This window comes from Serinus canaria, chromosome 6 (assembly GCF_022539315.1).
Source record: "Serinus canaria isolate serCan28SL12 chromosome 6, serCan2020, whole genome shotgun sequence".
Taxonomy (NCBI): Eukaryota; Metazoa; Chordata; class Aves; order Passeriformes; family Fringillidae; genus Serinus; species Serinus canaria.
The window spans coordinates 27,632,305-27,651,373 of NC_066320.1; the positions used below are offsets into that span (position 1 = coordinate 27,632,305).

At 36.3% G+C, this 19,069-nt stretch overlaps 1 protein-coding gene across 1 annotated transcript in view; it reads left to right on the forward strand.

Annotated features, from left to right (window-relative positions):
- The window catches only part of ATRNL1 (attractin like 1), a 431,686-nt gene that overhangs the window by 24,439 nt on the left and 388,178 nt on the right, over positions 1-19,069 (forward strand). The window contains exons 2-4 of the mRNA XM_009087164.4: positions 13,371-13,454; positions 15,392-15,505; positions 15,972-16,100. Of these exons, the coding sequence (XP_009085412.1) occupies positions 13,371-13,454; positions 15,392-15,505; positions 15,972-16,100 (327 nt within the window). The remainder of the gene's footprint in view (positions 1-13,370; positions 13,455-15,391; positions 15,506-15,971; positions 16,101-19,069) is intronic.

Genomic DNA, 19,069 nt, shown 5'->3' on the forward strand with positions numbered 1-19,069 from the left:
GGAGTGAAATAACCTCTGTACAAGATTGTGCCTTGTTCTGCCTCTGTGGCTGTTAGTGTTTTGTACAGCCTAACCTGTATCTGGCGCCTATTTTGGGAGGGAGTACATATGGTAAAGTATAAATGCAGGTGTGGATTTTATGAACAGCTGACAAAAATGAGCCAATTCACAGATCAAAGTAAAACTCTTTCCACGTGCATATAGTTTATATATTTTATTTGGCTCAATTTGTATAATCACTGAAACTAAAATACCACGTTTTCATAAACATGTTTTTCCATTTCAATTCTTCCCTTGAAGGATTTATCAAAATAGCTACATTTTGATTTATCAAAATAGCTATAAATCCTAAATCTTAAACCTGTGACTGAAGCTTCCTAATTTTCTAGTTTGAGATGGTGTAAAATATGTAATTCTCTTCTCTTTAGAATTTCTGTAAATTTTTTTTCCCAATTGAGGGCATACATCCATAGAGGTGTGTTATAGATTTTTTTTCAATTTTAAATAAAAGCTAATTTTGGTGCTGATTCAACAAGCCCTTTGGCTCTTCTTAGGCTGATGATAACTCTCAGCTTCCTTAGTGAAAAGCAAGCCCTGCCAGAATTAGTTTGAATTTTGGTTTAACTGTACTAGGTTCCAGTTTAATCACCTACTAAGAGTCCTGGACACTATGCTGTCCTCAGAGAGCTGAGGTCAGGAGTGATGGAAGTTCAGATTAATGATTTAAGAGCACCTTCTGGTGACTAATTGAAGGCCAAAAAGAAAAGTTTGTTTTGACTGTGGGATGAACATTTAGAGATGTACCTAGAAGTATGTCCTGAAAATGGCTTTTATTCATTTTACAGCTGAATATACCCAAATATTAGCCTTTCTGCTCTTGAAGCTTCCCCCCCTCCTCCCTCAGCTCTTAATCTCTTTTTAAGCATTGCTGAACAGATGCTTATGCAGATAAGATTTAACAAAAGAGTAGCAACAACCAGAAACTCTGCTAAATACTGAGGTTCAGCTGTGGTCTTAGGTAATGCAGATTTTTCCTGATCCAGGTAATGTTTTTTTATCCATAGCTTCACTTGCTCTTGTTTTGATTTCTGTCATCTTTGATTCTGGCAAGACCTTGGTGTAGAAATAGTCACATGTTGAAAGAAGACTATTTATTTATTGCAACAGCGTTGAAAGGCTTTAGGGTCAATGGAAAATTTAAGGGAATTTGTTTCCTTTTTTGTGACTTCTTGTTGGTATTAAGCTGTTAATGTTACAGGAATTCATCTTTGAAAACATTTTCTTTACAAGAGAAATTATTTTTGTATTGATAAGCATAGAATCAGTTTTGTTCATCTAACATTGATATGAAGGGAACTTTAGAGCTGTATGTATGATCTGAGATCATAGCACAAATGCCAAATCCTAGCCCACAAATGCCAAATTCCAAGTCCACAAATTGAGAACTGAATAAAAGTAGTATTAAGACTTTTGTTATTGTGAGAGGTTTCTTTTGATCTGGACTCTAAACCAGTTTTCAAATCCATGATGAATAGTGCTTTAAGACCATGTCAATAACAGAGTCTTTCAAGGAATATTTCATGAGTTTTCTCCAATAAATATTAAGAATTTATTGCAGTTTGTGAGGTTTTCTAGGATTTAGAAGAATTGGTTTTTAGTTTTCGTATCTACTCACTTATTTTTATCTCTAGTAAAACTTTCTGAAAAGCAAGACCAAGCATCCAAAATATTTAAAAATAAGTTCTCTTTCTTCACAATTAAAAACAATCAAGCAAAAATGTTTGTAAAGATTGAGTTATTGATTATATAGAAGGTTCTAATGTCAGTGCATGCCCGTTATTTGGAATAGTGGACTGGAAAGGTACTCATGGAACTGTCCAGTAGAACAGGTAAGGTCATGTAGGAAAGGAAAGTAAATTTTATTTTTAAACAGGATTAGTTTTAATTGGCATCCTTGCAATAATAATCTTCCTTCAGCTGAGTAATATCCTTTCAGATGTCTGTCTCTTCTATATGTGAACCAGTGCACTTTTTTCTGAATTTTCCAGTTTTGTTTAAGCCAATCAAATAAAGCAATAATTACTCTATATTTGTTGGATCTTTCAAAGGTCTGTTTGTAAGATTTCCACCATTGCCAAGAAATTAACTCTACATTGACTGTTAGATGGCTTGTCGAGAGAGATGACTAAAGCAGTTTAGATTTCTGGCTTGATAAATTCCAAAAAACCAACTAAATTACAGTTGAGGCAGTGAAATGTTGACAGGAATACTCAATGGCATATTTGTAAACTGCATTTAAATTCCAGAAGTATCTGTTTGAATGCTTCTTTATGTTTCTATAGTTGCCAAGAGCTGAGAAGGCTTGTCCATAGTCTGGCCCATGGAGGGTGTGCTGCTCTGGCTCCTTTGGCACATGATCCCTGGAGTCTGAGAATGGGGAGCACCAAACAACCCATCTTCGTTCTTCCTGACCATGCAACTGTGTTGGAACAATTCCCTGCTCTAGTATATTTAGCTACCTGAATCATCACTTTTTCTCTAAGCCTTAGGGTCACTGCTTTTTCCTGACCCTATTCCAGAGGGATTGGTAGCCTTGTTTTTTTCCTCTACTTGTTTCTTCCAACAGCCTAATTTACTGACTTTAAATTTCAGTGTATGGCTTTGTTGAATCCTGCTGGCTTTCGAGCACTAAGCTGAGTACTGGTGGAATTTCTGTTTATACTGTCTTGGTGAAGAGTGGGTCCTTGGTTCCAATCCATTCTGTTTGTGTTGGACCTGAGAGGGAATAGATCAGCAGCAACTTTGAGAACTTCCCCTAGCAGAAGTTAGATCATCAGCCTCTGAGAGCCTGTTATCATGAGAGCAGTCATAAGAATTCCTGCTCATCAGTGATGGTCCTACACTTCCTGTGGTCTCCCACTGACAGGGCAGGCTGGCTGTGTGTCCCCCATGCTTTGCTCTGTCCCTGTACAGGCCCCTCAGGGTTCTGGGTTTGTAGGTGTGTGGTGCTGTTTTACTCTGTTAAAGTGGGCCATTCCAGGCAATGCTCCCCTACCTCTCTTCTCCTGGGGGGCAACAGTCCTGTGATAAATTTTCCTGTGTTCTGTTTCCCCCTTCTTATATTTTGCTGAAATTGCTAAAAACTTTTGTTTGCTATTTTAAACATGACATCAGTATTTCTTTCGTTCTGGTTTTGCATTTAAATACTGAACAAATTACAGGCCAGAGATATCTTCCCACTGCCCCCCAGAAACCCAAAACCAAAAACCCACTAATACAAACAGAAGCACCCCCAAAGCCCTCTACCAATATATGAAATAATTGATTCTGGGAAACTTAGAGCTGTCGTAGTTAAAACTAAAAATATCATAGTCTCTCTTTCTTATACCTCTTCATCCACTTCTAGAGGGAGTGTTGGAAGTTGCTAACAGTGTTGTGACATGCCCATAAATTATAAAGTCAAGCATAAAATATGAGTGAAATGACACCTGCCACATGAGTAAAATGTATTCTGAATTGATGCTGTTTTATGACTAGTAAGAATCTTTCATGTCCCCAAACAAAAATGCTTTGTAATACCCTAGAGACATGAATGCCATTATTCCATTTCTTTACAGCAAACAGAGGGATGTGCTTTATAGTGTAATGTCCTGATAATTGCTACAGCCAGAGAAGTTGGAAGTAAGTGATTATCTATATAATTATCTGAAAGACAGTACTTGAAATCTACTCAGTAACCAGCCCTTTGAATTTATTAATCAATTAAGTTTTCAAAAGAGCTATTATCTCTTTTTATCTCAGCATTCATACTGAGGTTGTGTTCAGGGACTGGGAACCTCTTAGGAGGCTTTATGTGTGCTGATGGGAAAGGGAAGAGAGGAAGAAAAAGTTGCTGGTTTGATTTTTATATATATATATATGTATATATGGATTTCAAAAAGTCTTGAGAAGTCTTCGATGCGAAGAGAAAATTATACCTCTTTTCCTTTGGAAAGTGTCTGTGTGTCAAATTTTACTGCATTTTTATATTTTCAAAACTAATGAAGCTTTTGGGAGCTGGTGCTTGCAGCCTTATGATATGAGATAGAATTCTCATGGCAGGAAACTGTCCTTAACAGACATGAAATCTGGTGGTTGGATATTAATCACTCTAAATGATTGAAAGGCAGGGATAGGTGCCTCTTGGTGAGCATAGAAACTTGATTTAAATAGTCAAGGAGAAATTTAGGAGTTGGTGACACACTGGATTTAGAGCATTTGCCTGTTACCTCAGGAAGCTTAAGTTAAACCCCTGAACTAGGTCACAAGTGAAAATGAGATTTATGGTGATGTACAGTGAAAAATTGGCACAGTGCATTACCTTGTTGCCAAGTACCTCAGCCTGCCTTGCCCATATGCTTTTTGCTCCACATTTTAAAGTACTGTAGCATGTTTAATTAATTAATTATATATATATGGCTCACTATATAAATATATACACACATACATATAAAGTTTATACACAAATGGAAAAAAATTCATAAATAGATTTGTCCTTCCCTCATGTTAATCCTGTGATTAGATCAAAACCTGTAGCCAATCTTACTTTAATGTAGACACTAGTGAGATTGAATTCTATTTAAAGGTAAGGGAAGTAGGTGGAACAAGAGAACCCCTTGGCTTAAGTGTGAGCTTCTGAGTCTGCTGAAATGAGAACTGTACCAGAAATGGGAATGCAGAGAAATACCTGGTGAGGACTACAAGGGCATTCTCAGGCTGTGTAGAGATGCAGTCAGGAAAGCAGAACCTCAGCTTAAATTGAAATTGACCAGAGGTATTAAAAGCTACGAGAAAAATGTTCTTCAGGTATGGAAACAGGCAGAAACAGATGACAACATTGCTTGTTGTTAAACAGCAGAGGTGAATTAGTCACCTACAATATGAAAAGACAGAGATTATCAGCACTTGGTTCACGTTGCTGGTGCTTGAGCCCTAGGCCCTGGGAGCAAATATCCAGATTGATGCAAACATTGACCCACTATCAGTGAAGGAGTTGGTGTGGGAGCCATTACAGAAATTTGACCCCTATAAATCAATGGGCCCTGACAAAATCCACCTGAGGCTGAGCAGAAAGTGGGTTCATGTTGTAAGGCTGCTCTGTCATCTCTGAGAAGTTGTGGAGATTGGGGGATATTCCAGAAGACTGGAAGAAAGCTCATGAAAACTCCATCTCCAAAGAGGGCTGAAAGGAGGGTCCAGGAATTATAGACCCATCAGTCTCACTTTTGTTTTTGGGAAACTTGGAATGGAATGAATTCTGCTGGGGCTGTTACAACTCGGATGAAGAACATGAGTGGGGAAAAGTCAGCAGAGATTCACCAAGGTCAGAATGTGCTTGACACACCTGATTGCTTTCTATGACAAAGTAAGCTGCTTGTTGATGTGGGCTGAGACATTGTCCACCTCAATTTCTCCAAGGCTTTGGATATGGGTTCCCACACCCTGCTGGTACACAAGTGGATTTGTTGGGGTCTAGACAAGGGATCTGTGCAGTGAGTGAGGAGCTGTCTGCTTGGTCATGTGCAAGGAGCTCCTGTGGTGAGTAGGATCTCCCTAGAATCAATATTGGGCCCAACAAGTGGTGGTTTGGATATACACTTAACCACTTTTGGAAATGGAGGCTGCCTTGTGGAAAAGAAAGCCTTGAAAAGAAAAGTCTCTTGGTGTTAAAGAAACCTAAAGTATAAATTGTTTTTATTTGTTTTCAACAAGAAGAATAACATAAGGAGAATGTGTTACTTCGAGTGATCTTAAAGCAACATAAGGGTGATCTTAAAGTCACACAATCTATGAAGGTACAGAACTTTTCTAAATGAAATAATAACATTGTTAATGTGGTAGGAAAAAGTAAGTAATAGGAGCACTTCAGTCTGGTGGAATGTGTTCTTTTTCCTTTTATTTTTTAATTAATTTCTTCATTATCTTGGCAACATTTGGCCATAAAAATAACTCTAGGCTGAAGCAAACATTGTAAAATGTTAGAGCAATGGGGTGTCTCCTTGCTTCCTGGCAGATTCTCTTTGAATTCCTATTTGCTTCTAATAGTAACTGTCTGCATACTGGAGAAACCTTTGGGATTACTGTTAATAGTCTTGTGAATCAAGACTGAATTGTCAGAACTTTGAATATTTCAAACTTAGCTTTTTTTTTTTGAGAAAATGAGTAACTATGACAGGAGATAGAGTGCAAGAAGTTCAGCCAGTGGATTGGGTAGGTGGTCTGTCTCTTACTCAAAACAGGAATTATTTTTATGCAGCTTTTTGACCTCTGAGATTTTATATGTGGAGTAGCATTTACAGCCATACTTAGATGAGATAGTGATGTGGGGTATTATATAATGTTTTGTTTTTGTATCAAAGGCCAACTTGATTTTCTATCAATTTTTAATTTAAGCATGATACAAGGCCTATTTATTGGCAGACTTTTGGATGCCATCTATGAACCAGCCTGAACATTTCTAGTAGAATATGTGCTTGTCTCACATGATTTTGTCCAACCATGATATTAAAATAGGAAATATGAAATGTCTGTAGTGTTCCAGATAGGAGAGGTGAAGCTACATTTCTTTCACTTCATTTCTTTTCACTAAGTTTTTTCCAGGTCAGTGGAGGATATTGTGCTATTTGCAGTATCTTTTAAAAGGCACTGATCTCCAAGTTGAGATGGAGAACCACTGCCACCTGGAAAATATTGGCAAGATTTGAACTGTTAATTGGTGTAGTGGTTCTGTAGAAAACATGGAGCTTGCTGTTGAACTCTGTAAATTGACTCAACTCCACTCAATTTTATAGGAAGATTTCATAAATATTATGTGTAAATCCACTTGTGTAAAACTAAGTAGCATAAAAAATTTTTATTGTTAACTTGTGAATGTTTGGGAGTGACACAGTTCTTGGTAATGGTGCATTCGTTTGCTTAGATTCAGGCAATCAACATTTGGATTGGTTTCTTTTTTATAGTTATGGCTTATACTCACATATTTTAAGGAATATATGTGCATGTAATCTGAAGAAAAATCTGAAGACAAAAGTCAGGATGGCTTTTTTCAAGGTCTATTCTATGCAGCTATCCTTTCAGTAGAATTATTTTCTCCCTTTTTGTATCAAGGTTTTAAATGAAAATACTCCAATCCTTTGTGTAGTGGGAGAGATTACTGTGCCTGTTATTCACCTTATCTCTTGGACTATTCATCTATAATTCTGTGAATCATTTTTGTCAAAAAAAATTGAAATGGGTCATTCTGACATGTGCTGGAAACTAAAGGGGAAAATTTTTTTACGTGAAGGGAAAGTAGAAGGTTCTTTATTCATGACTACTTTTCTTTGGACTTAATATTTAGAACTGTCAGGTGGAAGAAAACTTTGCTTTAGTGCCTCTAATTCACAGTGCTAGTATCTGGCAACTGCTTAGTTTTAGCCAACACAAAAAATGGTGCCATGTTTTAATGGCTTGAATGACTTGCATTATAGTATACAAAATTAATGCAACTGTCATGATGGAGACCATGGGTGCAGAGGAGTTTTAATTTTTGCTAGTACTGCCTTTATGCTAGTGGTATGCTATGCTTTGTAAGGTGAATGAATAAAGAATATGAATATTCAGAAGCTGTTGATGTAGTTGAGTAATAGAAAAAGGGCTGTTATGAAAGATGCAGGAGTTTTTATGAAGACCTTTATCACAAATGTACGCAAATAGAATTTTTTCTTTTCTTGTGGAGTTCATTGCTGTTTGAGTAGGGTTCCTCACTATGTAGTGTGACCAGAAGTTACTATCTTTTAAGTAAATGCTTATATCAGAGAAAGAAAACTAGGTTTTACTCCTGAACAAGTGATTATAAATGAAATTTTCCATGCAGCAATTTCCAGCTCATGGGAGCTGCATTGATCCCATGTAATACAGCCTGATAGGGGCAGAATTGGATGTGAATTTCTATACTTGAGTGAGCGTGATGAACCTTAGTAAGGTGAGCTAGAGTAATATCATTTAGTTCCTCCTGTGGAGGAAGTTGGCAATCTTGGGGAATTACTGGTTGTACACAAATCAGCATAAATGCAGTTCTTCTTCTACTTGCATTCAGGAGAACTGGCTACATTATGTGTATTAAATAATTCTCTGGTTGCTCTGCTGGTCTTACTACAGCGGGAGAAGTAGGTACCATTTTCAGGTGCAGATGACATGGAAAAACTCTACAAGAAGGAGGTCTAGAAAATTACTCATGAGGGTTGCTAGGTTAAATTGCTTTATTCCTCTTTTCAAAGGAAAGAGGAAGAATTTTAGCTGATTTCCAGGTCTATCTTCAGGAAACATGTGTAAGTAAGAAAAAAAGGTGAATTAGGCATTTAGAAATACTTTCTAATAATAAGTTTTTAAATACTAAAATAGATTGCCTAGGAAGGTTGTAGACTTCTGTCATTGGAATTATTAAAATCAGATTAGACAAATAACTGAAAAAAGATTTCAGGATAATCTGAATTATAATAATACAGTAATATAGTTGGGATAGGTGCTAGGGCATGTTGTAACTCAAATGGCAATTTAAGGGGTTTTTGGTAAAACAAAAAGCCAAGTACCACTTTGTGAGGAGATAGAAGAAAATTCTTGAGTAGTTAATGCAGTATTTTACATTTTATTTTAAAATAGAATAAATATTACATTTAATGTTATAATACTAATTTTATCTTCTGCATCCTGATTTGTTTACCATGTCTTCTATTACTCTGCCCACATTTTGAGTCACTTTTTGGATTCCCTCAGAGTCACATATTCAGATATCCTCTTTTAAACAAGCTGTCCTGGTCTGTGTTCTGTGAGTTTATATAATGTTGTGCAGCCTAAGCAAGGGAACAGATTTCATTTATGTAATTGAAAATATATTGCATAAGTAAGATGCTATATAAGTTTGGACTTTGAAAGCAACATCTACTCCTATGCAGAATCCTTTGTTGTTTTGGGGACTATTGCAAAAATGCACTATAGAACTACAACCTTTTTCAGAAACAGAACACATGCCAGAATTACCCTTAAATTAATGTTTTGCACCAATCAGAGTTTATATTCCAGCTAATTTAGTTGGTTTTTTTGTTGTTTTTTTCTTTAACACAAGTGTTAAGGTTCTTGAAATACAGGATATCTCCTCATGGGGAAATTTTTTTTTTGTGTTCTGATCTTGATTTTACTTTTCTGGGATTTTTGGATTGTTTTGGAGCATGGTTTTGTTTAAAATAATTTAGAAAGATGGACTCAGGATGAACTGAATTCATCACTAGGGTCTTCACTTTGCAACAGAAACTGCTGCTTTGTCAATGAATAAACTGAAACCTCTTTAAGAGCAGGCCTGTGATTACTTAGCATGTGAGAAGTTGTCTTGAGTGTCCTTTGTGTTTCTAAATATAACGTCTTCTATTACTGCAAAGCAGTATGTAACAAGTAGAGGAGTGTGATTGGCATATGCAAATATTTCCTTAATGTATTGAATATTTATTCCTCTTGATAAGTCATTGAAGAAAAATTAGAGCTACAGTATGTTCAGTATATCCTTTTTACATATGTGAAAAAAAAAAAAAAAACAGCAGCAAGTTATACAATGAATGTAAAAATGCAGGAAAATCAAATGCAAATTCTTTGATTTTTTTGTTGGGTGCTAGTCAATGCTTTATGCCTGGAAAAGAAAAATCTGCCTTTGTGGGTTTTTCAAAACATACTGTTTTTCAGATATTCCTTTGAAAAAATACTGGAAAACCTTCTTAGTCTGTCATTCAATATTGTGGTATGAGAAATGGCCTCTTGACCGCTTCTGCTTTTCTTTCTCACTGATTCAGGCTTGTACTGTCAGGTGGTCTGAATTTCTTTCCCCTTCTTTATTAATATATTCAGCTGATCTCAGATCTGTGCAGTCTCTTTCCCTGCTGTAAATGTTAGGCACAAGGTCTCAACTAGAAAGGTTGCCAGTACTTCAGTTTATGAAGAACTTGATCTTTTAACTTTGAAGCACAGTTATTGATTTTTATTTCTTTTTAATAAAACTATTTTCATAAAAGATGAAAAAGAGATGGAGTAAAATTTTTCAGCAATGGAGAGAACAGCTCTTGACTGACACACCAGTACTGGTATTGAGATGGATCTATGAAGCAAAATATGCTCTATATTGTGTATTTGGATACGTTGAAGTAGGAATTGCAAAGTAATTCAACATTTCTTAAAATTATCAGTAGTATCAATAGAAATATGATACTAAGTAATATAGACATAAATTAATTTTTAATAACTCTTTATTTAATAGTAAATATTTGTAATATTTGTAGCTTATGCTTTGTTTCTCCTAAAGCACCAGTATTATAAATCAGACCTCTGTCCATCTACCAGCAATTTTGTGGATCTTCATGTTCTGCTGGTGACAGAAAATAGCCAATAATTTTTCTGGTTTAAATTAGTGCCCCTCTCTAAAAGATTTGGTGGTATTATTTTTTGCAGGAGGATGCAGGAGATGACAAGACTGCGTTTTTCACAGCTCTATAAATATTCCAGCAGGAAGGGCCATTTTAATAACCTGCTCTGACGTCTTATGTATTGCAGGCGTAGATTTCATCTGACTGCTCCTTCACTTTGGACCAATAATTTCTGACTGAACTAGAATGTACTTTTTTCCTTGAAATGCATCAGTCTTGGTATGAAGTCTCTGCAGTGGTAAATATTACCACTGTCCATTCTTTATTTGCCATTATTTTATAGCAGTGGTAAGATTCCTGGTGAATGTTGATATCCCTTTGGTTGCCCTGTGTTGGCTTTAGCTCTTGCATTTCTGGTGTGTCTGTCTGCTAGGTGGAACCCTGTAGTGTCACATGTTTCATGGAATCTATGCTGACTGATTGCCTTGGTGAGAGACTGATCTGTCACTGGTGCTTCTGAATGCTTTTAAATGTGCAGAATCCTGACGTCTTTCTGTTGTCTGGTAGATCTGTTTTAGAGCATACTGAGATGGGAAATGTTCTCTTGGCATGCACCCTCTAATTCTTTATAGGCTTTGATTATAACCCTGCCAACTAGGAAAAAATATTGTTGAGAATATTATGAAAGCTGATGTGCAATTTCAAATGACAATATACAGCATCAGCTACTCCCCTGTGTGTTCTGTTTAGGAGGTTGGAGTCTGGGTGGGATTAACCTGTGGTGCCTGGGCAGGCCACACAAATTGTTCTGGCTTCCTCTCATCACTGAGGCTTTCTCAGTGGTGAGCAAGGAGTGGGGTGCAGTGCAGGCACCTGTGACTCATGAGTGCATAGTCAGGGTGACTCATTTGGATTGTGGTTATTTGTCAGAATCACTGGTAGCCACAGAGGAAAACTGCTGATGAATACCTGGCTTCATATGAAAGAGAATATTGCCCTTGATTGGGCAAGGGGTTACCTGAAAGTGGTACTGCTTATCTTTGTGAGTTATGGGATTTGGTATTTGATAACACTTTGAAAGAAAAATAATGCAGAAAAATTCTCGGTATGACTCAAGAAACTTACAGTAATTTCCATCTGTCTTGGTATGTATTTTTTTTTGAGAAGAACAAGCCCTTATCTTACAATTTTCTACAAACATTATTGCAAAGTAATGCTGTGCTCTTATTTATTTACTTTTTTTCCCAACAAAGTGAAATGGCTATTTCAAAGGCTATCTACTCTTCCAAAAGAAACTACTTATCAAAAAATTACCATCCTAGGAGACAAGGGAAATTGTTTGTACTTTACTAGTACCAAAGGGCTGATCTAATAAAAACAACTCTTGTAAGTCACCTCCATTGCTCTGTACAACGACTAAGAAGGCAATGGTCATGACTGCAAATGAGTACTTGTAATGTTTCATACTTCTGCCAGGAAAATATAAGTTCTGTGGATTGCTAAATAAGACTTTACTTCTGTATATAAATCATATGACAGCACTGAAAGGATTTTGATGGAATATTTTGTATTACTGCCTTTTATTAAAGAAAAAAAACACCCAAAACAGAAGAAAGCTTTTCTTATTTAGTGATACTTATTCTTAACGATTTTCTTTCTTTAATATAGTGAAAGAAATGAGTGGATGTTTTTATATTTGCTGAGGGTGTTTTTATGTTTTCTGTTATTTGTTATTAAAGAGTGAGATGATCTGTTTCCCCAGTGGAGTAAGGCCACTGGAGATGTGTGTTAAGGCCTGAACATAATCATAAAGGATGCAGAAAGTCGAATGGATTAGTGAAGATACAATGTGCTGAAGATAGCCGGCTTTTTCAGAAAACTTTTATGTTAATAGATTTTTGAATTTCATCTGCTGTTTTATCACTCCATAGATTAATACAAAGTAATAAATATGAATGGATGAAAAAGGCTCTCTTTTTACATAAAAGGAATTTCTATATGTGATGAATATTGAGCTATTAACACTCAAAAAAAGTTACAGCAGATATTTCTGTTTCAAATGTCAGAATGGTAGTTGTTGAAAGAGCAAATAAAATCTTAAATGGGAATAGAGAATAAAATGGAAATAATATTGCTACTGTAATAATATGCTACTGTACAGATTCATGGTTCACTTGCATCTTGGATACAATATGCTGTTCTCTGTTGCATCTCAGCAGGCTCTAGGAGAATACAAAAGATTTATTAAAGCAGTGAGCAAGGAATTCTCAGGTTGGAAAAGGGGAAGAGGAGAGAAAGAAGGGAAATAAAACACAGATCATTACATTTTGAGTGGTATAAAGCATGAACCCAGAGGCACAGCTGTGGACTTAAAGTGTCCCTGAGTTGCAAGTCATTGAAGGTGGTGTGATGTTGTGTGGAGAATCTGCAGGGATTTATCCTTCTGGATAATCACTGGGGAGCACTGCAGAGACAGGGTACTGAGTAGGAATAACAGAGCAGCAGGCTGACAGATGTGCTTATTCAAATTTATATCTTAATTTGTCTTGATCTAGGAGAGTTTTCGTATGGCTGGTGTTGTCTAATTTCAGAAGTAAGTTGTAAGGCAATGGCAGAGCAAATAAGCAAAACAAACCAGAATGCTCTTAAACAAACCCCCCTTACATTGGCTTGGATCCATTTTGTGTAAAGGATAATTTAAATTATTTGCTACTGAACTAGAAAGAATGCAAGTGAATGCCTGGGGGAAGAAAGCAAATCAATGATATTAGAACAATCAGAATTTAAGTTTTTATGAGCATAAATAGTGTGATGAGAAATATGAAGAGAGACTTGACTGTTTTCCCCACCCCAATTTTCTCTCAATCAAGAAAAATTCTATTGGCATGTTGATGATTCATGTCCTGTTGTCTCTGGTTTATTACAGCCCTGTTTTTCCTCTTGTAGGTTAACAGAACCTTCTGGATATTTAACAGATGGACCTATAAATTACAAATATAAAACTAAATGCACATGGTTAATTGAAGGATAGTAAGTATCTATTTTCATAGCCTAAAATTTCTAAACAGTTTGGTACTAGAGATCAAAAGAACTCCTGACATAGAAACTGCATGAGGGTATAATATGAACAGTTTGGTGTTTTGTTAGTTTGCTTTGGTTTTGTTTAAATATTATATAAAAGTTAAAAAAGAAGGTTTTAGGATTTTTAGGATTGCTTAGAGTTGGCCGAGTTCCATTCCCATTCAAATTGCTGGCAAAAATTAGGTTGACATTGATATTTGGCTGGTGCTCCAGGCCTTTAAAACCCTGTGATAAATTTGTTGCATGCTTGAGTACCACAAGATCCAAAAGTATTTACAGAATCCCTTTATTTAACTCATTACCTGACTTATCTTATTTATCTCATATCAGTGATAAATCAGCAATGGCCTCAAGAACAGAATGCTTATTCAGTTATGTGTTCCTCAAAAGTTAGTGCTTCTATAAAGTATTTTCTTTTGCATTCTACTGTTCCTCATGTGCTTCGTTTTGAAATACTTTTATGCCTACACTTCAGGTTCCTCATGCCTGTTGCTAATTTTCCAGTTTATGCAGCACAGAAACACACAGACATGCCTGAAGAAATAATGAGACACATAAAATAGAATGGCTAAGTGTTAATGGCTCAAACTGGTTACCTTTCAGGAGGATTCCGCCCCTCCAGGATATGGGTTAGGATTTTGCTGACTCTAGTTTACAGTTCTAGAATAAAATGAACTGCTTCTGTATTTCCATGTTGTCATAATCACAGTTATCTTGGATATCTGCTCCACTGCTGCAGTTCAGAAATGATGTGTCTGCTCCGACTTTGGTCTGCTTATATGCAGACAGTAATTTAAACAAAGCAGCAGTGAAGTTATGAGTGTTTGCAAAATCATGTAAATTGAATCTTTATTATCTAGAAGACCAAGCTATAGCTGAATATGTGTCTGACCTAGCTAGGCTTCTCTTTTTTGCTCAGGAATATTTGCATTGCACTGCACTTCCACTAAAGTGGAAGCACACCTAAGCCCCACAGGCAAACTCTGCTTTGAAGCTGTTCCTCACTCCATTCCTCCTGCTCTCAGGAGATGGCAGAGTGGGAAGCTGGAGAAATCAATGTGCTGCACAGTCTGGGGAGGAGTAAAGCAACTAAATGTCCAAATGTCAGTACACAGGGAATTCACATATGTGTATAATACTGTGTCTTAAAAACTGAACAAAGAGCTTTCTCCAAAGGATTTGTGACAAAACCCCACATGTTTTCCAAACTGACAAATTGTACTCAAGCCTGTCAGTAGCAAGGAGAACTACAAGAAAATAATCATTATGTTTCATGGAATACATATATATATAGGTATGTATGTATGTCTGGTGATATGTAAAAATTTCCCTTTCAAAAAGTTTACAGATCCATTTGGACCTCAGTCAAAATGTCACTAGTGACATTTCCCACGTGTTGGCAGAGGGTAGGAGGCAGGCACTTGCACTAATATTGGTTGCAATTTTAGATCTGTGTTTTAAGATTTTTCAATTTTTTTCAATAATTAGTGTAATACTGGGAAGAGGATGTGTAGGTGATTTTATCTTGAAGGATTCTTTAAAGTTCATAGTCCTGACATTGTAAAGTAAATTTAGTGTATTAAAATGAGATATTTTAATTGCTCTAAATTTGTGGTTCTGAACACTGATAAAATCTGGTGAAGTTACACTTCTCATTAACTTCAGGGATTATTAGCTGTGGACTGAATATGTTATTTTTAAATTTTCTAAGATAAAGGGAAATATTTGCTTGCCATGGCTTTTGTTATTTAATGCTTTGAAATATTTGATTACTACTCAAAACATTTTAACAGAGTTATGTTGGCATGTTCAATTCTACTGTGAGTTGTTGCTCTTATGATCTCAGTAATTCTGTAAATGTGTTACATCAATGTTCTTTTTTTCAGCCCGAATGCGATACTAAGATTGAGATTTAACCACTTTGCCACAGAATGTAGCTGGGACCATATGTATGTATATGATGGAGATTCTATATATGCACCTTTAATAGCTGTATTTAGGTGAGTGTATTTACTAATATTACTCTCCACGTAGTCATGTATGGACATTTTCAGCTATTGGGGGGAAAAGTAACATTAGAGGCTTTAATATGTTAGTTAGAGTGCTTTCTTAATATTATGGGAACATGTATTAGAATGCATTCCAAAATGTTACAGTTTTGGTCAGATAATCATAGCAGAAACCCATTTTTTGGATACTTACTGCTGGCATTGAATGCAATGTTAATGCTTATACACAGACACTTTCCTGGAAACCCCTGGCTTACCTTGCAGATACATGGACAAGTTTTATATAAGTTTTATATAGCTTGTATACCTTTTAATAAAAAAAGTTTAATAATTTTATTTATAAGTCATCTTGTTCATATAGTTAACCAGCAGAATACCAAACTCTCTTTTTCTTTTTTTTCCCTCCCTAAATATACCAAAGAATGCTTAAGAACATTTTTCTCCTCCTCTTTTTCAGTGGTCTAATAGTCCCTGAAGTGCGTGGTAATGAAACTGTTCCTGAGGTGGTTACTACATCTGGCTATGCATTGCTACACTTCTTTAGTGATGCTGCTTATAACCTCACAGGATTTAACATTTTTTATTCGTAAGTATTTTTGTACTAAGTAATTACCTTTGTTTTTTTCAATAGCATAAGTCATACTCAGTGCTAAGTGTCTAAAATCAGGGGCTGGGCTTGTAATAAATTATTAAGGTAGGAGTTGGGGAAAAAAAACTCCTAGAGACAGAGTATGGTTTTTTTGAGTGAAATCACATGGCCATTTCCAGAGTAGTTTTTCCTGTGCCATATGGAACTAGAATGTATCCCCTCCAGTGTTTATCCAACACATATAGTTGTCATATGGACTAGAAGGGAGAATATATCTGCTGTCATATAAATTTCCTTCTCTTGAACTGGGATCATCTGTTGCTTGATTTCTCTTGCTGAACATACTATGGCTTTTGAAACATTCCAAACAGTTCCACTTGGATTTTTGTGCCAGCCACAAAGATTTTATTCCATTTCTTTTCCTCTTCTTGGGTATTTCCCTTCCCATATTCCATCTCAGTCTACACTCTGTCTTTGTAGATCTTATCTGCACTGTGTGTCTTTTAGTTTCTGTGATGGCAAAGTCTAATCTGGTGTGACAATGATTGCTATTGTCGAGCCTCCTTTTCAGTGTCAACAGCTCCAAAGATGCATCTGGCAGACCTGAGCCTTTTCCTTTTTATATGCACTAGTTTGCAACTTCTGTCTCATTCCAGATGTTCATGTGATACAATGCAACATCTTTTTATATGGCTTGCCTTGGTTCAAGAGGGAATTGCTTGGTCCTGTTGGACCTGTTTTTTCATGTGATTTTTTCCATGATGGAAGATATGCCTGTTGCTCTCCCTCAATCCCTTCAGATTCTGAAATAACAGTTATTGTGACATGCTGGCCAGCACTGCATTTCTTATGTTGAACTACATGCAATATTTTTGTCATTTTCTTTATTAGTTTAAAATTCCTATTTGTGTTTCTGACCATAGCTTTGCTCTTGGCACAATACTTGGTACATTGTCTGTGGGAAGATTATTGCTGTAATTTGCAGCAGATTGCCCACCTTTGGCCAGATAATAAATAGTTATTCAAAGTTTGGGAAACCTCACTATGTATATTGCATTGGAAATAGCAGCCTAGAATACTGTGTATTTTTAATTTTTGTCAGTTGACATCAGTAAAATGCAATCACCTGGCAGACTTTCTATTGTAATTAGTTACATTTTTCAGTTATCCCTAAAGCTTTTATTATACTTTTTTATTTGACTTGGGAGCAAATGGCAATTAGACTTGGCATTCTTAAGAAATGAGTGTATGTGCATTCTTTCATTACTTGCTAATGTGGTGCATGCTGCATATCATTACTAAATTTTCTTTTTGCTAGATTTAAAATAAATGAAAAAACTTGCCAGTTTTTAATTCCATTGCATATATAACTCACGAAATTCTATGTACTCTGTTCTTCTGTGTCTTTTATTGCAATAGATACTTTTAAAACATTTTTTAATGAACCAACAGTAACATTTTTATGATAAAGAAGTACCTACAATTACTTTTTATGGCTGCATTAACTTTGCTTCTGTCACTGGTCTATTGCACTCTGCTTCTCTTATCCTCTTCCTTACTTTTTGACTTCATCTCAATGGACCACTTGTATTCCTTAATTTTGGGGAAGACAGAAACACAAAATTTGTGACCAAAGTGACATTTCAGTAGCAAACAACTGTAATTGCTTCAGGACAGTCTGAGTAAATTTTCTGTTCCTTGGAGTCAGGCGACTTCCTTCCAATTCTGCTGATCCAGTTTTTCTCATTTTGTGTGAATCCTTAATGAACTAGTTGGAGTGGGAAATGGTCTGCTTTCCAGCTAACATCTCCTGGTGGAAAAACTTAACTGTTCACCTTCCTGCAGAACACTCCTTGTGAGGTTGGGGAAGAGGTTCCTCGCAGCTGTTGCATACAGCTGTTAATGCCTTCAATGGTTTTAATGCCATGTGTGTTACAGGTAAAACCTCATGAGATTTGGAATGATGGTCAGATGTGGAATTTTCTATTTTAGCAGTGTAACAGAATCAGTCCTTTGAGAAGTGAGTCTTTAGAAGACAAAAGTGTCTCTTTGCTGCCCTACCACAACTATGTCTTGTCAAAGGCCTGCCTTTAAAAATTCTTTGCTAATTTTTAACAATTCTTTGCTAACTTTTAACAGCTCTTTCTTCATTCAGTTAGAGCTTCATTCAGCAAGGAAGACTGTGATCAGTATCCATCTCACATCTGCTGGGAGTGGTCTGTATTATCAGCAGAGGATTGTAGTAAAACTTTATTCTCAATTTGCTGTGAGTCATCAAAAAGAGTTTCAAATCCTGTTTGGACTTCATCAGGCACATACTGCCTGAGTTCATGGAAACTCTTGGACCCATGTATTCATGTCCTCCATCTTCCCTCATTTCAGGGAGTTGCCTGCATTTCTGGAACCACTTTGCTTAATTTTGCACTCCAGTTGCCTGTGATCTCAGTGTTTGGTAGGGTGTATCACAGCAATGTGAACTCCCAGAACAGTCATAGACTTCCTTCAGCCTAGGCTCTCCTGTTTTTGCATCTTGGACAGCAGAGTTAAGGTGGCTCTTTTATTAGGGATTCAAAGAATGAAGTGCTACCTGTAAGAAGTTTCAGGCTATTAGCCATCTTGTATTTTTCCTTACTTGTTCTTCCTTATTTTATTCTCCCCAGATGTTAGGCCCACTGTTTATAGTATGGACCAAAGCTACTTAGTAAAACCCTTTAATTGTATGCCTGTGTGGAGAGTTTAATCTCAATTACTTGCAGTGCAGTTGTTTCTAGAGATAAGAAGCATTTGAGGGGACTGAGTGCTTATACTGGAATATAGGACAAAAAAAGGTGGTGATCTGTCCAAGCAGGGCCTGTTCTTCTGCTTCATGTCAATATTTGTTGCAGTGCAAGGTATTTGTGATCCTGAGTGCATCAAAGACTTTGTATGTAAGGTTGGATCAACACCTTTTGAGCTCATTTGCCTGT